The 18,975-nt window shown below is 45.1% G+C and overlaps 1 protein-coding gene across 2 annotated transcripts in view; it reads right to left on the reverse strand.

Moving 5' to 3' along the window:
- The window catches only part of COL25A1 (collagen type XXV alpha 1 chain), a 971,115-nt gene that overhangs the window by 521,253 nt on the left and 430,887 nt on the right, over positions 1–18,975 (reverse strand). For both annotated transcript variants that reach the window (XM_029596536.1, XM_029596528.1), the window contains exon 4: positions 649–656. In XM_029596536.1, coding sequence (XP_029452396.1) covers positions 649–656 — 8 coding nt within the window. The remainder of the gene's footprint in view (positions 1–648; positions 657–18,975) is intronic.

An 18,975-nucleotide genomic window follows, 5' to 3' on the forward strand; every position in this document is an offset into this window, starting at 1 on the left:
CTCTGCGCGCCGAGCCTATGTTGAATAGGCTCCGCGGCACGCACAAGCCCTGGGGCTTTCCAGGGGGGGGGGCGTGTTGGGGGCGTGTTGGGGGGGCGTGTCGCAGCAGCACGTCATCCGGGGGCGGGGCCGTGGTTCCGGCCCTAGCGTTTCGGGGGCATGGCCGAGGCCTCCGAAACTGCTCCTGGGCCGGGGAATCGCACGCCGGCGGCCAGCCGGCGAGCGCGAGTTATGCCTGCCTCAGGCAGGCATAACTATTATAATAAAGGCGGGGGGGGGGAGGGTTAGATAGGGCTGGGGAGTGGGTTAGGTAGGGGAAGGGAGGGGAAGTTGGGGGGAGGCAGAAGGAAAGCGCGCGCAGAGCTCGGCGCGTGCAAGGTGCACAAATGTTCACCCCCTTGCATGCACCGACCCCGGATTTTAAAAGATACGCACGGGGTACTCTTGTTTGCGCCGGGCGAGCGAACAAAAGTACGCGCTTGCATATTTTTTTGAAATCTGCCCCTTAATGCACATTTCTACTGCATGAAAGATGATGACATTTATCATGATGACATTTATCATGATGATCATTTAACACACTTATAAAACATGTCTACCTGCACCTGGTTACCTTGGAAGAACAAACAGAGCATCACTTGTACTTACAGGAGGTCCTGGGAAGACAAAAAAACAAAAAAAAAGCACATGTAGGTTTATGAAGTTAGGTACATATGCAAAAAGCTGCTAAGTGCTACAAATGAAATAACAATCTTAACTGAAATAAGCAGACAATTGGTATATTCACATTGAGGTCCATATTCAAAAGCATTTGGCAGGCTGAGAAGAAATCCATGGCGTTAGATTGAACTGGAAGAAGAGAAGGAATCACACCAAGAAATGGCAGCTTGAATATAAAATCGTCAACGTGGTAATAATCCTGTCTCTTGGAGCTTTATTTTACAGAGAAACTCCCCTGAGGAAAGACACAAAGTCTGAAACACGAACGTGTCAGGATTTGAGTCAAAGATTCACAGCATGCAGGAGGTTGGAAGGTATCCATTCTGATAATGTATCAAGCATCATGGTGGAATAGTATAACATCAAGAAACAACGAAGGTAACATTTTGCTAATGATAGCACTTTAAGAACTATGACAGAATTGTCTAAAGAAGAAAACAAGTATCATTAGAGAGTCATCGCATCATGTTACACTAAATGGATGTCATGGAGTTTTTGGGACATTAATATAAAAATAAAAAATAATATAAAAAAAATAGCAAGTAAGAAAATATAACATGGAGGCGGTAGGAGGTTAATGATTACAATGCATGAATGGTGCAGGAACGCCTACACAAGTGTAACCTTCAACCTATTCCAATGGCTCCAGATTTAAAGGACCTGCAGCAGGAAATCCCCTGCAGACATAGTGAGGGCAAAGGTAGCGCCGGCGCCATTTTGAATACTGGCAATATGGCCCGAGTGCAGGAGGTCACTCCCGGACCCCCGCTGGACTTTTGGCAAGTCTTGTGGGGGTCCAGCGGGGGGTCCCAGCGGGGGGTCCCAGCGGGGGTCCGGGAGCGATCTCCTGCACTCAGGCTGTATTGCCAGTATTCAAAATGGTGCCGGCGCTACCTTTGCCCTGTCACATTGAAAGGGCAAAGGGCCATCGGCGCCATTTTTATTAACGCAACCGATGGCCTGAGAGCGGGAGATCGCTCCCCGCGCTCCCGCTGGACCACCAGATAATTTTAAAACCTTTTTTGGGGGTTCGGGAGGGAGGGGGAGGGCTTTTTGATTATCAGATCGGGCGCAGCCGATAATCAAAACTCAAATCGGGCTGGGCGATAAAAATTTTAAGATTTGGATCGGAACCAGAACCGATCAGATTTCGGTTCCGATTCACATCTCTACAAATTATAGCTACACAATGCAAGGTTCCACATTAGGAGCCACCATTCAGGAAAAGGATCTAGGTGGCATTGTGGATAATACTTGAAATCCTCTGCTTTGTGTGCAGTTGCAGCCAAGAAAGCAAATAGAATGCTAGGAATTATTAGGAAAGAAATGGAGAATAAAAAGAGAATTTCATAATGCCTCTGTAGCGCTTCATGGTGCGACCTCATCTTGAGTAAAGTGGGCTGTTTATCTATTTATTTCCAGCTTTTATATACCATACATACAGCAAATGCTGACCATAACACTGAACTGCCACATATCAAAACACAGAAATACAATAACATAAATTAACACATTATTTAAAATCAAATAAGAAAATGAGATCAGCGCATCTAAAAATCTTTTCATAGCTAGAAGAGAAAAACAGAACACTCCCTCCATCGCTGATATTAGCAATTACAATGAAATTACAAGGCCTTCACCCTCTTTCTAAAGGCCAAATAATTGGTCAAAAGCCTGATATCCAATGGGACAGAATTCCATAATTCTGGACCCATAACTGAAATTATTCTTTTTCTACATACCACAGTACACATTTCTCTAACTGATGGAATTTGAAAAATAGCTCTTTGTTCAGAGCAAAGACTCCTTTTAGGTGCATAGGGCTTAACTAATTGTTTAAGGTATTCCAGTCCTGTCCCCTGGTTGATCTTAAACAAAAGAACCATGATCTTAAACTGGATGCATTCCTTAACTGGCAACCAATGAAGCTATATTAATAACGGCCAAGCATTTAACCGCCGAGGACTAAAAAAGACCAGCCTCACTGCCATACTCTGCATTATTATAACCAAATCAAGCATCTTTCTACAACCCCCAACAACATCCCATTACAATAATCCCAAACCACAGACAATAACGCCCGCACCACCATTCAAAATGCAACAAAATCAGCAAACCTTTTACTCTCTATAACTGGCACAAATTAAAACATATCTGTCTCACATGATTAAAAATATGATGTTCAAGAGAGACCTCTTCTTCATACAGAACTCCTAAATTCGTAACTTTTGGAGGGTTCACCATCTCCTCCTTAATCTTAAAAACTCCCAGAGAAGAAACACAATCCTTCCCTGGCACAAAAACCCATTCTGTCTTTTTTCAATTCAAGAACAATTTATTTCTCTCAATCCAGAGATCACATTTATTCATTCTTGTGCCTAACACTTAGACTGATTCAAATCTGGCCCCATAGAGAGAACAAATAAATTGGCCAAGCGGCTGTAAAAAATATTAACTAAAAGGAGAGTCAAAGAGGATCCTTCTGGAACCTCACAATGAAATGAAAAAGGATCTGAAAATTCCCCCCTTACTGCTGCTCACCTATTAGACAAAAAAGATCCAAGCCACTGCGATTTTAGACTTCTAATGCCTAAAGATATACAGCGGGCTAATAGTATCTTATGGTCTACTAAATCAAATACACTCGTTAAATTAAAAAAAAAATCAAAAGCACCAAATTGCCCTTATCTATTTACCGCAAAATTAAATCATTAGCTGCCACCAATGCCATTTCTGGACTATAGCCCTTTCTACAGGGCTACAATCCAGATAAGATATAGCAGAAGTATAAAAGGTGCAGAGAAGGGCAACCAAAATGATAAAAAGGATGGAATGATTCCCCAATGAGGAAAATCTAAAGAGGTTAGGACTCTTCAGCTTGCAGAAGAGACGAATAAGGGGAGATATGATAGAGATCTATAAAATAATGAGTGCAGAGAAACCAGTAATTGCAAATCCGTTGTTTACTCTTTCAAAAGGTTCAAAGACTAGGGGACACACAATGAAGTTATTAGGTGCTACATTTAAAAATAATAAAAGAAAATATTTTTTTACTCAAATCATAATTAAGCTCTGGAATTTGTTGCCAGAGGATGTGTAAAAGCTTTTAGTGTAGCTGCATTTAAAAAGGTTTGATCAAGTTCCTGGAGGAAAAGTCTATTAACCATTATTATGGTAGAGTTGAAGAAATCCACTGCTTATCCCTGGGATAAGCAACATGGAATCTATCTACCCCTTGTGATCCTGTCAGGTATCTATGACCGGGATTGGCCACTGCTATAAACAATATACTGGGCTTGATGGACCTTTGGTCTCACCCAATATGGCAAGTCTTATGTTCTTCATATAGACCTCATTGTGTCTGTGAAGGACTCTATTTTTTATTCAGCTGGACTATTAAGACAAGCAGAGATGGCAAAAGACATCAAGTATACATTTGCCTTAAATGCAGGTGCCTAGCTGAAGACACCATTCTCTTAAAACAAGGATTAAATGTTCACTGTGCTTCTCATGCAATCTCACCCTAAAACAAAAAAAAAAACTTTATGAAGTCATAATAGCATAAGAACATAAGATATGCCATATTGGGTCAGATCAAGGGTCCATCAAGCCCAGTATCCTGTCTCCAACAGTGGCCAATCCAAGTCAGAAGTACCTGATAAGTACCCAAATATTAAATTGTGTTGTGGGGTTGACACAACCTGTAGAGAGGAGCCCTGCAAGTCCCCACTGCTGGCAAATCGACCTGAATGAGACAGAGGCCCTAGCTGGAGCTTCGCCTATATCAGCCCATGTTCTCTCAGGTTCAGCCATTGGGTGCCAGGTGTGGCAGGTCTTAGGTGGGGACCTCTACGGGTGAAGAGATCTGTTGAGGTCGCTAGATTGAAGCAGGAATGGATGAGGCGAATCCGGAGGTAGACTATGGTCAGAGGCAGGTATTGAGCAGGAAGATCTGAGAGTTAGGTAGTGATCAGTGGCAGGTGGCAAGCAAGAAGGTCCGAGAGTCAGGCAGTGTGGTCAGTGACAGGCGGCAAGCAGGATGGTTCAAGTGTCAGACAGTGGTCAGAGAGGCAAGCAGCAAGCGAGAAACTTACAGGAAGCAGGCCAAGGACAATACTGGGTATCCATCCGTAGGAATAAGGGATGGATAGACAGGGCAGGAAGGCAAGGAGCAGAAAGGCTGGCAAACAACATACAGAAGAACTGAAGAAGAACCATAGACACTGATGACGAACTCAAGGACTTCTGGAACTGAAGATGGAGACATGAACCACAGGAAATGGAACAAGGAAACTGAAGAACGAAGATGAGGACCAATGGAACAGGAACGAGGGAACTTGAGAATGAAGACAGGGAACACTGAGGCAATTCACACCATAGAATATAGGACGGCCTGTTGCCTAGGTGAGGAATGAAGAGAAGCAATGGCCTTTTATAGGCCAGAGCCCATAAAGTCATCAGTAGACACTGTAGGGGATTTCCTGCTGCAGGTCCTTTAAATCTGGAGCCATTGGTCACATGCGCACCTAGGGGAGGCCAGTAAAAGTGTCGGCGAAGTCCTGCTATGCATTGCGACAGGAACCTTGGGGCCCAGTGGAACACGGCAACCTGCTGCATGGTTGCATGGGGATTCTTTGGCAGCATCAAGACCGGTGACAGCGGCTCGGGCCTGGCAGTAAGTGCGGTGGTTTGTGGGGAGGGGGTGCCTGCGGACTGCCAAATGCAACAAATAAAGCCTATGCAACTAATGCCGGCAACAAGCAGTTGTTACCTATTGTTTATGGACTCCTCCTCCAGGAACTTATCCAAACCTTATTTAAACCCAGCTATACTAGCTGCAATAACCATATCCTCTGGCAACGAATTCCAGAGCTTAATTGTGCGTTGAGTAAAAAATAATTTTCTCCAATTTGTTTTAAATGTACTACTTACTAACTTCATGGCCTACCCTCTAGTCCTTGTATTCTCTGAAAAAGTAAATAACCATTTCACATTTACCCATTCAAGTCCTTTCAAGATTTTGTAGACCTGTATCATATCCCCCCTCAGTCGTCTCTTCTCCAAGCTGAACAGCCCTAACCTCTTTAGCCTTTCCTCATAGTGGAGCCATTGATGCCCTAAATCATTTTGGTCGCCCTTCTCTGTACTTTCTCCAGTGCAACTATAACTTTTTTGAGATGTGGCGACCAGAATTGCACACAACATTCAAGATGCAGTCTAACCATTCAGTGATACAGAGGCATTATGACATCCTCCATTTTATTAGCCATTCCCTTCCTAATAACTCCTAACATTCTTCTTGCTTTTTGATCACCACAGCACACTGAGCCAACTATTTCAATGTAATATCAACTATGATGTCCAAGTCTTTCTCCTGATTGGTAACTCCTAAAATGGAACTTAACATCATGTAGCTATAGCATATGTTATTTTTCCTTATATGTATCACATTGCACTTGTCCACATTATATTTCATCTGCCATATGGATGCCCAATCTTCCATTCTCGCAAGGTCCTCCTCCAATTTATCACAATCCACTTGTGATTTGACAACTCTGAATAATTTTGTGTCATCTGCAAATTTGATCACTTCACTCATCATCCTCCTTTCCAAATCATTTACAAATATATTAAAAAGCACCAGTCCAAGTACAGATCCCTGAGGCACTCCATTGTTTACTTTTTTCCACCATGAAAACTGACCATTTAATCAGGGAGGAGCGGAGCACCAAGGACTTTGCATAGGGGGAAAGCGTGGGGATGGATATATGCTAAGCATGGGGGTGGCCCAATGAAGGCCTGGCATAAGCAATAACCTGGCCCCGCAAGGCCATGGGTGGGAGGAGGCGGCAGAACAGTGCACGGAGCGGCAGTAGCCACAGAGGAATTCACGGAGCGGGATGCCAGTGGTCGGTGTTCCACCTTCACGGAGCGGAAGGCTGGAGTGGCATTCACGGAGCGGGATGCTAATGGTATACCACCTTCACGGAGCGGAAGGATGGAGGGCTGCCATCTCCAAAAAACAAACAAAACAGAGGGGTGGGTAAGAGTATGTAAATTTACTGGTTAGGACATAGGCTATAAGTATTGCCAATTATTAGGCTTGTTCAATATTTGTTGATTATTAATGTGGCTCGCGAGAATGAGAGCTACTACCTGGAGATAATGCCCTTGTTCGATGTACATGCACACGGTTGGTGAGACTCCAGCGTTGCTCTGGGCTTCAACAGCAAGAGGAAATATGGAATTAAAAAAAAAGAAAAAAAGAAAAAAAGGTTTTGCATTCACAAAAAAGCGAGATGTAGCTTGCTTGTTACAGCGGTTACTTCCCCAAAACCAAATAAGCCGATACTTTGCTTTCAATACATATCCAGCATAGCACTGCTTCAACGGCAGGGGAGAAAGTCTAACACTTCTCTTTCAACGCATAGCTCTCTGATACAACGGCAGGGGAATGTAGAAAAGAGGATCTGTATATGGACAACAATCAACAAGGTCCGAATTGCATAGTCTGGGTGGACAGAGGCATGGGTGTAGCTTGCTTATTGCGGCGGTTACTACCCCTAATTAAGCTAGATATTCACTTGGATGCAGTTCCAGCAATGCTGTCTGCATTAATGGTGGGGTGGACGGGAAATAGAACTAAAAGGTACTAAAAGCCAAGAGTAACAAGTATGTGGGGAAAAAAAAAAAAAAGTACATAGCTTGCTGGGCAGACTGGATGGGCCGTTTGGTCTTCTTCTGCCGTCATTTCTATGTTTCTATGTTTCTATATATTTCCTGCAACCACCACTGGAAATGGGAGCAGATTTCCATCAGCAAGTGGAGCTAAACTGCATAATAATGAGACTGTGGGTTCCAACAAGATAGCTGTTACGACTGTTGCTGCCCGACGTCTCCACTCCACCGTCCTTACCTCTCTGGCGACTCCTCCTGCGGTTGACGGACGTTTGGCTGCCACGGCGTCTGCCTGCCGTCCTCTCCAGCGTCCCCAGACTGGCTTGGGCGCTGCCTCCCACCATGCTGTTCAGCTGCCTTAGGGCGCGCGCGCTGCGTGGCCCTGCTTCAAGTACCTTCAGTGGCGCGAACCCCAGGGGCGTCCCTCTATGATGACGTCATGCATCCAGGATACAAAAGGCCTACGCGATTGCTAGCTAATCGACAGGTCAATACAGTAAAGTGCGGCCGCGGTTACCCTGCTTCTAACCCGCCTTCTACTCACAATTTGGCCGCGTTAGTCCAACCCGCGATTCACTATCCCCTTTAACCCATTCTTACCGTCTCTTTTAATCAACGAGTAACCCCTTCCGCCTGCAGCATGTATATGAGATGTAAACGATCGGATTAGCTATTCCCCCCCATTCAGTAATGCACGCCCCGACTATCGCCTTTTTAACCTGCAGTTTAGCCGTGCATTTAACCTGCTAATTTACCGCCTACCCCTACCCCTGCGTTAGAGGCAGGGGTAAGGGTAGACGGCAAACTTTCCCCCAAAAGAAAACCTAAAAACCTAAAATCCCCTCCTCCCGAAGCGACTGGACATGTAAAATATTGAAAACCTAAAATCCCCTCCTCCCGAAGTGACTCGACATGTAAAATATGTGAATAAGTGTAACCAACTTACTTTTTGTTTCTTTTTCAGCCTTTTCAGCCTTCTCTGCCGTCCTCTGGAGGGGGCAGCCGGCAGCGAAAGCGGCTTCCAGCAGCCCCCGCTGGCGAAGACGGACGAACGCATGCCCTTAGTGCACGGGCGCTCAAGCCAATGAAAGCACATGGACGGGCGTGCGTGACGTACGCCGAGACGTCACGCACGCCCGTGCTTTCATTGGCTTGAGCGCCCGCAATTTGGGCACTCTAGCCAGCGAAACGTACGCCGTGACGTCATGCGCTTCGCTGGCTCTAGCCATTGGCTTGACCGCCCAAATTGATGGGCGCTCAAGCCAATGAAAGCACATAAACGAGCATGCTTGACGTCACGGCGTACGTCACGCATGCCCGTCCATGTGCTTTCATTGGCTTGAGCGCCCATGCACTATGGGCGTGCGTTCGTCCGTCTTCGCCGGCGGGGACCGCTGGAAGCCACTTTCGCTGCTGGCTGGCCCGCCGGCTGCCCCCTCCGGAGGACGGCAGAGAAGGCTGAAAGGGCTGAAAAAGAAACAAAAAGTAAGTTGGTTACACTTATTCACATATTTAACATGTCGAGTTGCTTCGGGAGGAGGGGGTTTTAGGTTTTTAGGTTTTACATATTTTACATGTCGAGTTGCTTCGGGGGGAGGGGTTTTTAGGTTTTATATATTTTACATGTTGAGTCGCTTCGGGAGGAGGGGATTTTAGGTTTTCTTTGGTTAAAGTTGGGATCCACTTCCTGGTGCCTGTCATTTCAAAAGTCATTTGAAATGACATTTGAAATGACTGGTACCAGCGCACCCAGGATACTGTATAGGCGCTGTATAAAGCGTCTATACAGTAAAATGGGTTGCGCGGGCCTAACGCTTCATGGACACTTCTTGGATGCGGCTTGCATTTGCAAGCTATTTAAATACAGTATCGAGCTGTAGGTGAGCCGGACTGTGCGTGCGGCAAACGCAGGTGCGCCCGGCACTAACGCAGCTCTTCCTACCGCTCCTTACTGTATCGGCCTGCGAGTTAGCAAAGGTTTCCTAATGGATGGGATTTGCTCTCCGTACCTTGCAACTCTGCCTCCTTTGAACTTACTCTATTTGGGGTACCCACTCCTCGGGGGCCTCTCTCTCTTTCTTATCTTTCAAGTCGCAGTCTGGAACAGGTACTCGCTCCTCGAGGGCCCATGTTCCTGAACTCGCTACTTGGACTCCACTTCTGCCAGGAAGACACCACTGCCTATAACATCTGTGAGTTACCATCTCTATCTCTCAGAGCTATTCCCTGGAACCAGGTACTCGCTCCTCGAGGGCCTGCCTTTACTCCAGCTCCTGTGCTCCACACTGAGAGACCGCTGTGTGAGTACATTTCCAACGAAGCTCTATTCCTGAACTCTGCATATACTGCTACTACTCACAATATCAGTTCTCTCTATTACAGCACAGCCATTGTGGGATCGCTGTTCCAGAGCCTGAGGGACTACAAGCCCAATCGGGCTACTTTCCAGCTCACTACTGCCACTTCTGATGGTTCACCAATTCTGTATAATACATGAACTAGTGTGTGTGTGTCTCCTATGCTGGGCCTGACCTGTGGCCCCTCACGGGTCTTCCCCCCATGGGCGTGGTCATCTGCCACAGGTCCAGGGATCCACCCAAAACCTTACAATTAATAACAATAGCAGAGAGTGATGAAGAGGACACATATGCACCCTTGCCCACGGCATCACTTTCAGGGTAGCTGCCATCAAGCCGGTACCTGTAGGTTGGTCCACATCGTCGGGCGTATGGTGTTCATCAAATGATGCACTTGAGGCATCAATCTCTGTATCCGAATGTCTGGTAGGAAAATTCTTTCCTCTCCCATGTCGAATCAGACCCCCAGATACTCCAACAACTGGGATCGTTGAAGACTGCTCTTGATCAGGTTCACCATCCAACTGACCTCCTGCAATAAGGAGATCAGTTACAAGGTGGTTCTCTTCCTGAGACTTGACTTAAATCAGCCAGTCGTCCAAATACGGATGCGCCAGGATTCCTTCTTTTCACAAGGCCACCGCTACCATCACCATAATCTTGGAAAATGTTCTGGGAGCGGTGGCTAGACCAAAAGGCAGTGCCCAAAACTGACAATATCACAAAATATGGAAAGTGTTGATGTTTCAATCGAATGTGAATATGAGGGTGAGCCTCTGACAGATCCAATGAGGTCAGAAATGTCCTTGACTGTACTGCCATTATTACAGAACATATTCGAAAATGAGTCATCTTCAAGTGATGGTTGATGGTTGACCCTCTTGAGATCCAAGATGGGATGAAAGGAGGCCTCCTTCTTGGGTACAACAACATAAATGGAATGTTGCTCCATACTTTCTTGAGACGTGGGCACCAGAACCACAGCCCTCAGTCTGAGGAGCCTTTGAAGCGTGAACTCCACTGCCTGCTTCTTCTGCAGGAAATGGCAAGGGGACACCATGAACACATTCTGAGGAATACTGAGAAATTCCAGTGCATACCCTTCACGTATCACCTCCAGGATCCACTGGTCCGATGTGATCTCTGATAAAAGAGAGAGATATGTCCCCTATTTCCTGTTCCAGAAGGTGGGTCAGCAAACCTTCATTGGGAAGCTCGGGAAAGTCTATCATCCGAGCCTGCTCCTCTCTTGGGCTGCCGGGGAAGAAAGGACTGAGACCTACTGAAAGGCCAAGTCTGTTGAAAGGTCATCCCTCTGTAGGGATGAAAACGCCTGGAACCCCAGAAACAACTCCTCATACCAAAGGGGTGCTGTAACTGTTTCTTGTCTTCCGGCAATCAAGGCACTGAAGACTCGCCCCCACTTACTGGCCAGTTTCTCTAACTCACTCCCAAACAAAAGCGAGCCTTTAAAGGGCATCTTGGTAAGATTGGCTTTGGAAGCTGTATCAGCTAACCAATTTTTCAATCAGACTTGACCCTGGCTGTAGAGGTGTTCATCACTCATGTCCTGATTTAATAATAACCTACTGGACCATTCCTGGACCATTCCTTAAGATTCCTGGACCATTCCTTAAGATGCCATTGCTACTTCTGTGCTTCCAGTTCAACCTGGGTCATGTAGTCTTTTGAGTTTCTTCGTGTGTTTGTCATGTCTTCAGTATGTTGCTTCGCCTCATCGCTTCAGTTCCTTGCAAGCCTTGAATATCTTGTGTTTGGACCCCAAATTCCCCAAGCTGTTATAAAAGTTATGCCTTCTTGCCTTCAGCTGTTGAGAAGAGGCTGAACAGTGGGCTTTGAGGAGAGGGTGCTATTGTGATCCTGCTCACAGAGCCCATCCCGCGAGCAGGTCCCAACTCACCATTAGGCCGCTCCCTGCGGCCCAACCATCAGTGCTGCTGCCTCAGACCGCCGCTGTCTTCGAGGCCTATGCTGCCAGGATTCCTCCATCGCAGCTAGAGGCCGCTTTTGAAATTTTCAGCACGCGACAGCAGGAGCCGCCACCGGCATGCCTTCTTGCAGCCGTTGCTGCCACTGGGACGTCCTTTCCTGCGGCCCTATAGCCGCCGTTGCTGACTTCACCATCTTGCGGCACGGAGCCGATGGCAGCATGGATCTTCGCGGCATGGTACCGCCGCTGGGACGTCCTCTTCTGCAGCTAGAAGCCTCTTCCGGGTCCATCTTTCTTTGCAGCCTAGTGCCGCCATCGAGGCCTACTCCTCTGTCTGCGCAGTAGATGCCGTTGTCCGTAGTCCTGCTCCATCCAGGGCCCTCCTCTAGGCGCTGGTGCATGCCTCTTCTTTCTATTTATAGGGTCAGCCACCGGCACGCCTTCTTGCAGCCAGTGCCGCCGCTGGGACGTCCTTTCCTGCAGCCCTGTAGCCACCGTTGCTGACTTCACCATCTTGCGGCACGGAGCCGCCGGCGGCATGAATCTTCACGGCCCGACCATCAGTGCTGCTGCCTTGGACCACCGTTGTATTTGCGGCCTAGTGCTGCCAGGATTCCTCCATCGCGGCTGGAGGCCGCTTTTGAAGTTTTCAGTCTGTGACAACAGGAGCCGCCACTGGCACGCCTTCTTGCAGCTGTTGCCGCCGCTAGGACATCCTTTCCTGCGGTCCTATAGCCGCCGTTGCTGACTTCACCATCTTGCAGCATGTGCCGCCGGCACCCTGATATTGCTGATATTGTTGATAATAATGATCTAAGTGTCATGTTCTTTAAAGCTCCGTACTATTGTACCAAGATGACTATGTCCTAGGTTCCTGCTGTTACATTCCTCCCGCGGCCGGAGCCATGGGAGGTGCTTACCTTTGCGGCCCAGAGGCTGCAGAAGCCAGGGCCTTGCCTGCGGCATGGAGCTGCCATCCAGTCTCCCTTCCGTGATCCGGAGGCCACCATCTTGCCACCGCCACTTCCTCGTGGGCACGGCATGGAGGCCACCGAAGCTGGGTCCTCTTCGGCTTGGAGCCACCCTCTCCTGGAACCCCTTGTGGCTGGACTATCGCCGACGCCTCTCTCCTTCAGCGGCAGCATACCGCCGTCCATCAGGGCCTGCCCTGAGGCCCGGCCCCTACTGCTCTTCTGCATGGCAGTGGCAGCATGGCTGCTGTCCTTGGTCCTTCCCCCTTCCTCCTAGGGGGCGAGGCCGCGCCTCCTTTCCCTTTTTAAGGGAAAGTGCAGGGTGGCTCCTGTGGACTCCTCCCTGGGTGTTGTCCATCTCTGTCCTATAAAAGGGCTCCTCGTCCATTCCATCCTCGCCTTGGCAAGCAGCTAGTCATCTAGGACTAGTCTTCCCTAGGACTCCTTCGCTTCATGTTCCTGCCTGGCGTTCCTGGTCTCTGATCCCATGTCCTGAGTCTTCGTCTCCCAAGTGATCCTGAGTCTTTGTCTTCCAAGTTGTCCTGAGTCTTCGTCTCCCAAGTGGTCAGATGTCTTCCTCCTGAAGGTCTTCTTCCTCAGGCTCCGTCAGCCCATCCCTCGTTTTCCTCGACTAGCCCAGTGAGGTTGGTAGGGCGCGCAGTGGCCCAGTGGTCCATGACCACCCCCGTTGGGGTGTGTAGGGTGCTGGTGGGCTTCCTCCAACTCAGGGCCAAAGAGTTTTCATGTCCTTCTCCTTGGCTATGCAAGTCTCCTATGGATTCTGGCTTTTAACTTCCCTGCCACTGAGTTCCAGCTCAGTACTCCGACTCAGAGTACCGCCTCTGAGTTCCTGGCTCCAAGTTCTGTCTCTGAGCATCTCCTTGAACTGTGTCTGGGTCTTCGGAGCTCCTTGCTCCTGCCTTCATCTCCTCCATGTGTGAGTTCCATCCCAAGCTCCAAATCTACATTCCACTCCCAGATGGGGTATGTCCTACCGCAGAGGCACACAACTCACGCCCCCTAGCGCTCATCCTTGTCCCAGCGCAACACCTGCTTTGTCTTATATTATTGAAAGTGATGGGCGGGATAGAGGGAGGGACTGTATTGTAGTGAAACGAATTGTATTTTGTCTTTCTAACATGTTGGGTTGTATTTTCGAGATTGAAGTACATGTATATGCTAAGATTTCTTTGTCAAAAATTAAACATATTCAACATAAATAGGACCATCAGAACACCCAGAGGATTCTTTGTGATATCAATGTTTTTACCACTTTTGGGGTAATAAATAGGGGGTCCCAGTATTGTGTTTTTTAACAATTTTTCTTTTGCTCATAAAAAGTGAAAAGAACAATTACTTTCCACATTTGGGCAAAGAGTAATGAGCTTGAATGTGCTTTGCTTTTAGACTTGGCCATAGAAGCTGTCCGGTGCTTTTTCCTTAATGTCTGCATATCAGTACCCTGGACCGTAAAAGTCGGGGCCCAGCACTAGGTGTCTTCTGAATCCAATTCCCCTTTTTCTCCTTGCTGTCAAAGCGACGAGCGATATTGCAGTTGCATCAAAAGCATCAAGACTAATTGGTTAATGGTAGTAACTGCCACTCTATGCAGGTTACCCCCATGCACCTTTTCTTCATTTCCAACCTGTAGCCTTTAGGGATCCACAGTGGTTATCCCATGCACTTTTGAATTACTGTTTTTCTCCTCACCATCTCTTCCAGAAGGGCATTCTAGGCATTCACCACCCTCTCTGTGAAGAAATATTTTCTTTGTTGGCTCTGAATCATTTCATTTTGTGTGCCCTAGTTCTTCTATTTACTTTCCAATGGAAAAGGTTTGAAATTTGTGCATCATTAAAACCTTTCAAGTATCTGAAGGGTTTTAATGATGCACAAACTTTAAAACTTTCTGTGCTACTACTAAAACAAGGCATTTAATAAAGACCTTTAGTGCTGTTGATTGACCAAAGGAGAGTACTCGGTACTGGTAATGAGAGGCGTTCATCGCAAAGCATAGATAAAGCCAGTGGGAGGGATGGTTGGACATATGAACATAAGTGTCCTTCAAATCCAGGACACATAACCATTCATCCTTCTGGATGAAGAGAAGAACTTTGCGAAGGGAGTTCATTTTTAATTTCTCCCAGAGCAGATTCTTGTTCAGCCTTCTTAAATCCTGGATAGGTCACAATCTCCTGGTTTTCTTGTGGAATTGAACTCCTGGCCATGTTGACAGGGTAGAACAGGTTCTATCACTCATTAACTGAGAAGTGTCTCTACCTACAAGTAGAGTTGCACTAAGTGAGATGGATCTAGATTAAATGCTGAGCAATAAGGAAGCATGGGGACTTAGGGGAAAAGTAAGCATCCAGACTCAACAATTTTGATTCATTTTTTGCCATTTCTCCAAGTAGATTGGATTCTCCTCCCAACCCCCAACCAGGGAGGATGATTGTTAAGTCTGGAGGATGATCAAAAACTTGGTCCAGGCTTAGGTTGGGCCTGTTGAGATGCTTTTGGTTGGCAGCATTCTTGCTGTCATCTTTGGGCCAGAAGTTGTTGCTGATGCAGAATCAGAGGTGGGATCCAGGCCCTTTGTAATTTCAGAAGGGGGTTCTCTGAAAGCATGGCCTTTTAAAAGTGTAGATTGGCTGGCTTGAAACTCTGAGCCAGTTGAAAGGGACATATTGCTCTTTGATTTGAGCAACCTTTTCCCTGAGCTTATCTCCAAAGAAGTGGTCTACCAAGCAGGGATCGTCTGCAAGCTTATCATGATCATCAAAACAAGTTAATCAAATAATGTGGCACGTAAACCCTTCTTTTTAGAAAATTGAGGATTATGGTGTCTACAAAATATCGTAATTTAAATACCACAAATGCCTCCAAAGTTAAGCAATTCATGATTAGACGCTTAGATTGACTTTCATAATAGGCTTCATCGTAGAGTAAAATAACTTTATTACTCGGCCTTATGTACAATCATTGGTCAATGTTAGTGAAAATGTATTTTTTTAGTCATTTTTTCAATGCTGCTGTATCATTAATAATAACAATATGTGAAAATTTAAATTCCAACTTAGCTTCAAAAGTTGATGTTTGTTTCGAATCTTTGAAACCTTATGATGCCAAAAAAGCCCGACATGGGACCATGTTTCGAACAGTGTTATTTCTCAAGGTTTCAATATACAGCGTCTATAAAATACAAAATCCAGATTAAATTGTTATGAATTTAGATGTGGCCTCTACAGTATGGTGCTTCCACTGTATTTACCTCAATATATAATTTCCAAAATGTTAGCTCGCAAAGGACAACTTACTGTTAGTGTCTTCTTCTGACATTTAACATGGCAATTTGGCATTCTTTTTCTGATAGCGGTGCCGGAAGAACTGACCATATGCTTATATAGAGATGAAACTGTCAGTCAACCAAAATGACATCATGGGGATTCCCTAATAGTTCAACCTTGAAAATCTTGAAAATCATCTAGCAACCAAATAGTTAGGGCAATGTATACCATTCCACAGCAACATTCAATCCTGCAGGATGTACTGTATTTAACTTGTGAATCTATTGTTGTTCCTTATAATTTAAAAAGGACTTAGGATCGCCGCCCCGTGGATTCTTCTGTATCAATTCAATGACTCTTCATTTTAACTCTTGAAAGGAAGGATGTCGGTCTTCGCAGTGCGATACAGTCGGTGCTTGTAATTTTGATGTGGCTAAACAAATGGGGTGCTCTATTAGCCTGGTTTTAATAGATCTCTTAGTTCTCCCCACATAAAACAGAGGACAAGGGCATATGATCAGGTAGATAACATTAGAGGAAAGGCAATCTGTGTAGCTAAATGCCTGTAGGATTTACCATATAGATCAGTCCAATTCATGCCAGTGATGGCTTGATTGCAAAAAGTACATTTTTTGTACGTCCAATGACTAGGAGGTTTGGATTCAATGGATTCAATGGAAGAAGAAAAATTTGGATTCAATGGAAGAAGAAAAATTTTGTAAAAAAGAATGGACTAAAAAATCTTTAATATTTTTCCCCCGACTGTATGCGATCAATGGACGATCGACAAACATTTCATGCATTTTAAGGACAGGCCAATGATGTGGATTTAACATTGAAATTCGCGAAGATAATGGTGAATGTGGTAAAACACAAACTAATAATGAAGAAATATTGGAATTAACATTATCCAAAAGTAATCATTCGCGTTCTGCATTAAATGCTCGTTTGTATGCTCTCTTGATATGTTTAGCCGGATAACCCTGTTCTAAGAATTTATTGAAAAGAATGTGTGCTTGTATGATGAAATCAGTTTTATAAGTGCATAAACGACGTAGTCATAAGAATTGTCCAACGGGTAAGGTTTTCCACAAATGAAATGGGTGGAAACTGGAAAAATGTAAATATGTATTTTTTGCACATGGTTTTACATGAATATTGGTGATTAATTCATCTTGTTCTTTAGTGATTGAAATATCCAAAAAAATCTATGGCGTGACAGTCATATGTCATAATAAACTGTAGATGTCTATCAAGAGAATTAATCCATTGATGATATTGTATCAACTCTTGTACATCAGAGTGCCAAAGAAAAAATACATCATCGATATATCTATACCAGTGACTGACTTTTTGAAATTCTGGAGTACATATAGCAATGTTTCCTCAAAGGCTGCAACAAAGATTTGCGATGCTGGGTGCCATCGTCGCTCCCATCGCTGTCCCTTGTGTTTGTTTGTAAAAAACTCCTTGGAAAACAAAGACATTTTTTGTCAAAGCTAGCCTAGCTTGAGCCACATCGAAATTACAAGCACCGATCGTATCGCACTGCAAAGACCGACATCATTCCTTTCAAAAGTTAAAATGGAGAGTCATTGAATTGATACAGAAGAATCTGCGGGGCAGTGATCCCAAGTCCTTTTTAAATTATAAGGAACAACAATGGATTCACACATTAAATACAGTACATCCTGCAGGATTGAATGTTGCTGTGGAATGGTATACATTGCCCTAACTATTTGGTTGCTAGATGATTTTCAAGATTTTCAAGGTTGAACTATTAGGGAATCCTCATGACGACATTTTGGTTCACTGACAGTTTCATCTCTATATAAGCATATAGTCAGTACTTCTGGCACCGCTACCAGAAAAAGAACGCCAAATTGCCAAGTTAAATGTCCGAAGACGACACTAACAGTAAGTTGTCCTTTGCGAGCTAACATTTGGAAATTATATATTGAGGCAAATACAATGGAAGCGCCATACTGTAGAGCCCACATCTAAATTCATAACAATTTAATCTGGATTTTGTATTTTATAGATGCTATATATTGAGCCCTCGGGAAAGAACACTATTCAAAACATGGTCCCATGTCGGGCTTTTTTGGCATCATAAGGTTTCAAAGATTCGAAACAAACCATCAACTTTTGAAGCTAAGTTGGAATTTAAATTTTCACATATTGTTATTATTAATAATACAGCAGCATTGAAAAAATAACTAAAAAATACATTTTCACTAACATTGACCAATGATTATACATAAGGCCGAATAATAAAGTTATTTTACTCTACGATGAAGCATATTATGAAGGTCAATTTAAGCGTCTAATCATTAATTGCTTAACTTTGGAGGCATTTGTGGTATATAAATTACAACATACATAACCAAGCCATCCAATATGCTCCTATTGAGCCTGATGAAGAATGAGCGGTCATAAGGAGCTAAATCAGCAAGGCAATGGGGCTGGATGGGATACATTCAAGGGTACTACGGGAACTTACAGAAGTAATTTTGGAGGACTGGAGATGGGTGGGTGTGTTTCCAATTCATAAAAGTGGGAGTAAGGAGGAGGCTGGAAACTAGAGACCAGTTAATCTGACCTCTGTGGCAAACAAATTAATGGAATCACTGCTAAAACCAAGGATAGTGACATTTCTGGAATCCAATGGATTGCAAGATCTGAGGCAGCATGGTTTTATCAGAGGTAGATCTTCTCAAATAAATCTGATCAATTTCTTTGATTGGGTGACCAAAGAGTTGGATCAACGGAAAGTGCTAAATGCAGAGTATTTGGATTTCAGTAAGGTCTTTGATATGATTCCACATAAGTGATTTATAAATAAATGTAATACCCTTGGTATAGGCCCTACAGTGAGTCACTGGGTTAGAAACTGGTTGAGAGGAGGAAACAAAAAGGTAGTGGAAAAATGAAGTTCACTCTGAGGAGGAGAGGGGGGTGTTACTAGCAGTGTGCCTCAGGATTAGTCCTTTGACTGGTTCTTTTCAACA

The sequence above is a fragment of the Rhinatrema bivittatum genome, chromosome 1, assembly GCF_901001135.1.
Source record: "Rhinatrema bivittatum chromosome 1, aRhiBiv1.1, whole genome shotgun sequence".
Lineage (NCBI taxonomy): Eukaryota > Metazoa > Chordata > Amphibia > Gymnophiona > Rhinatrematidae > Rhinatrema > Rhinatrema bivittatum.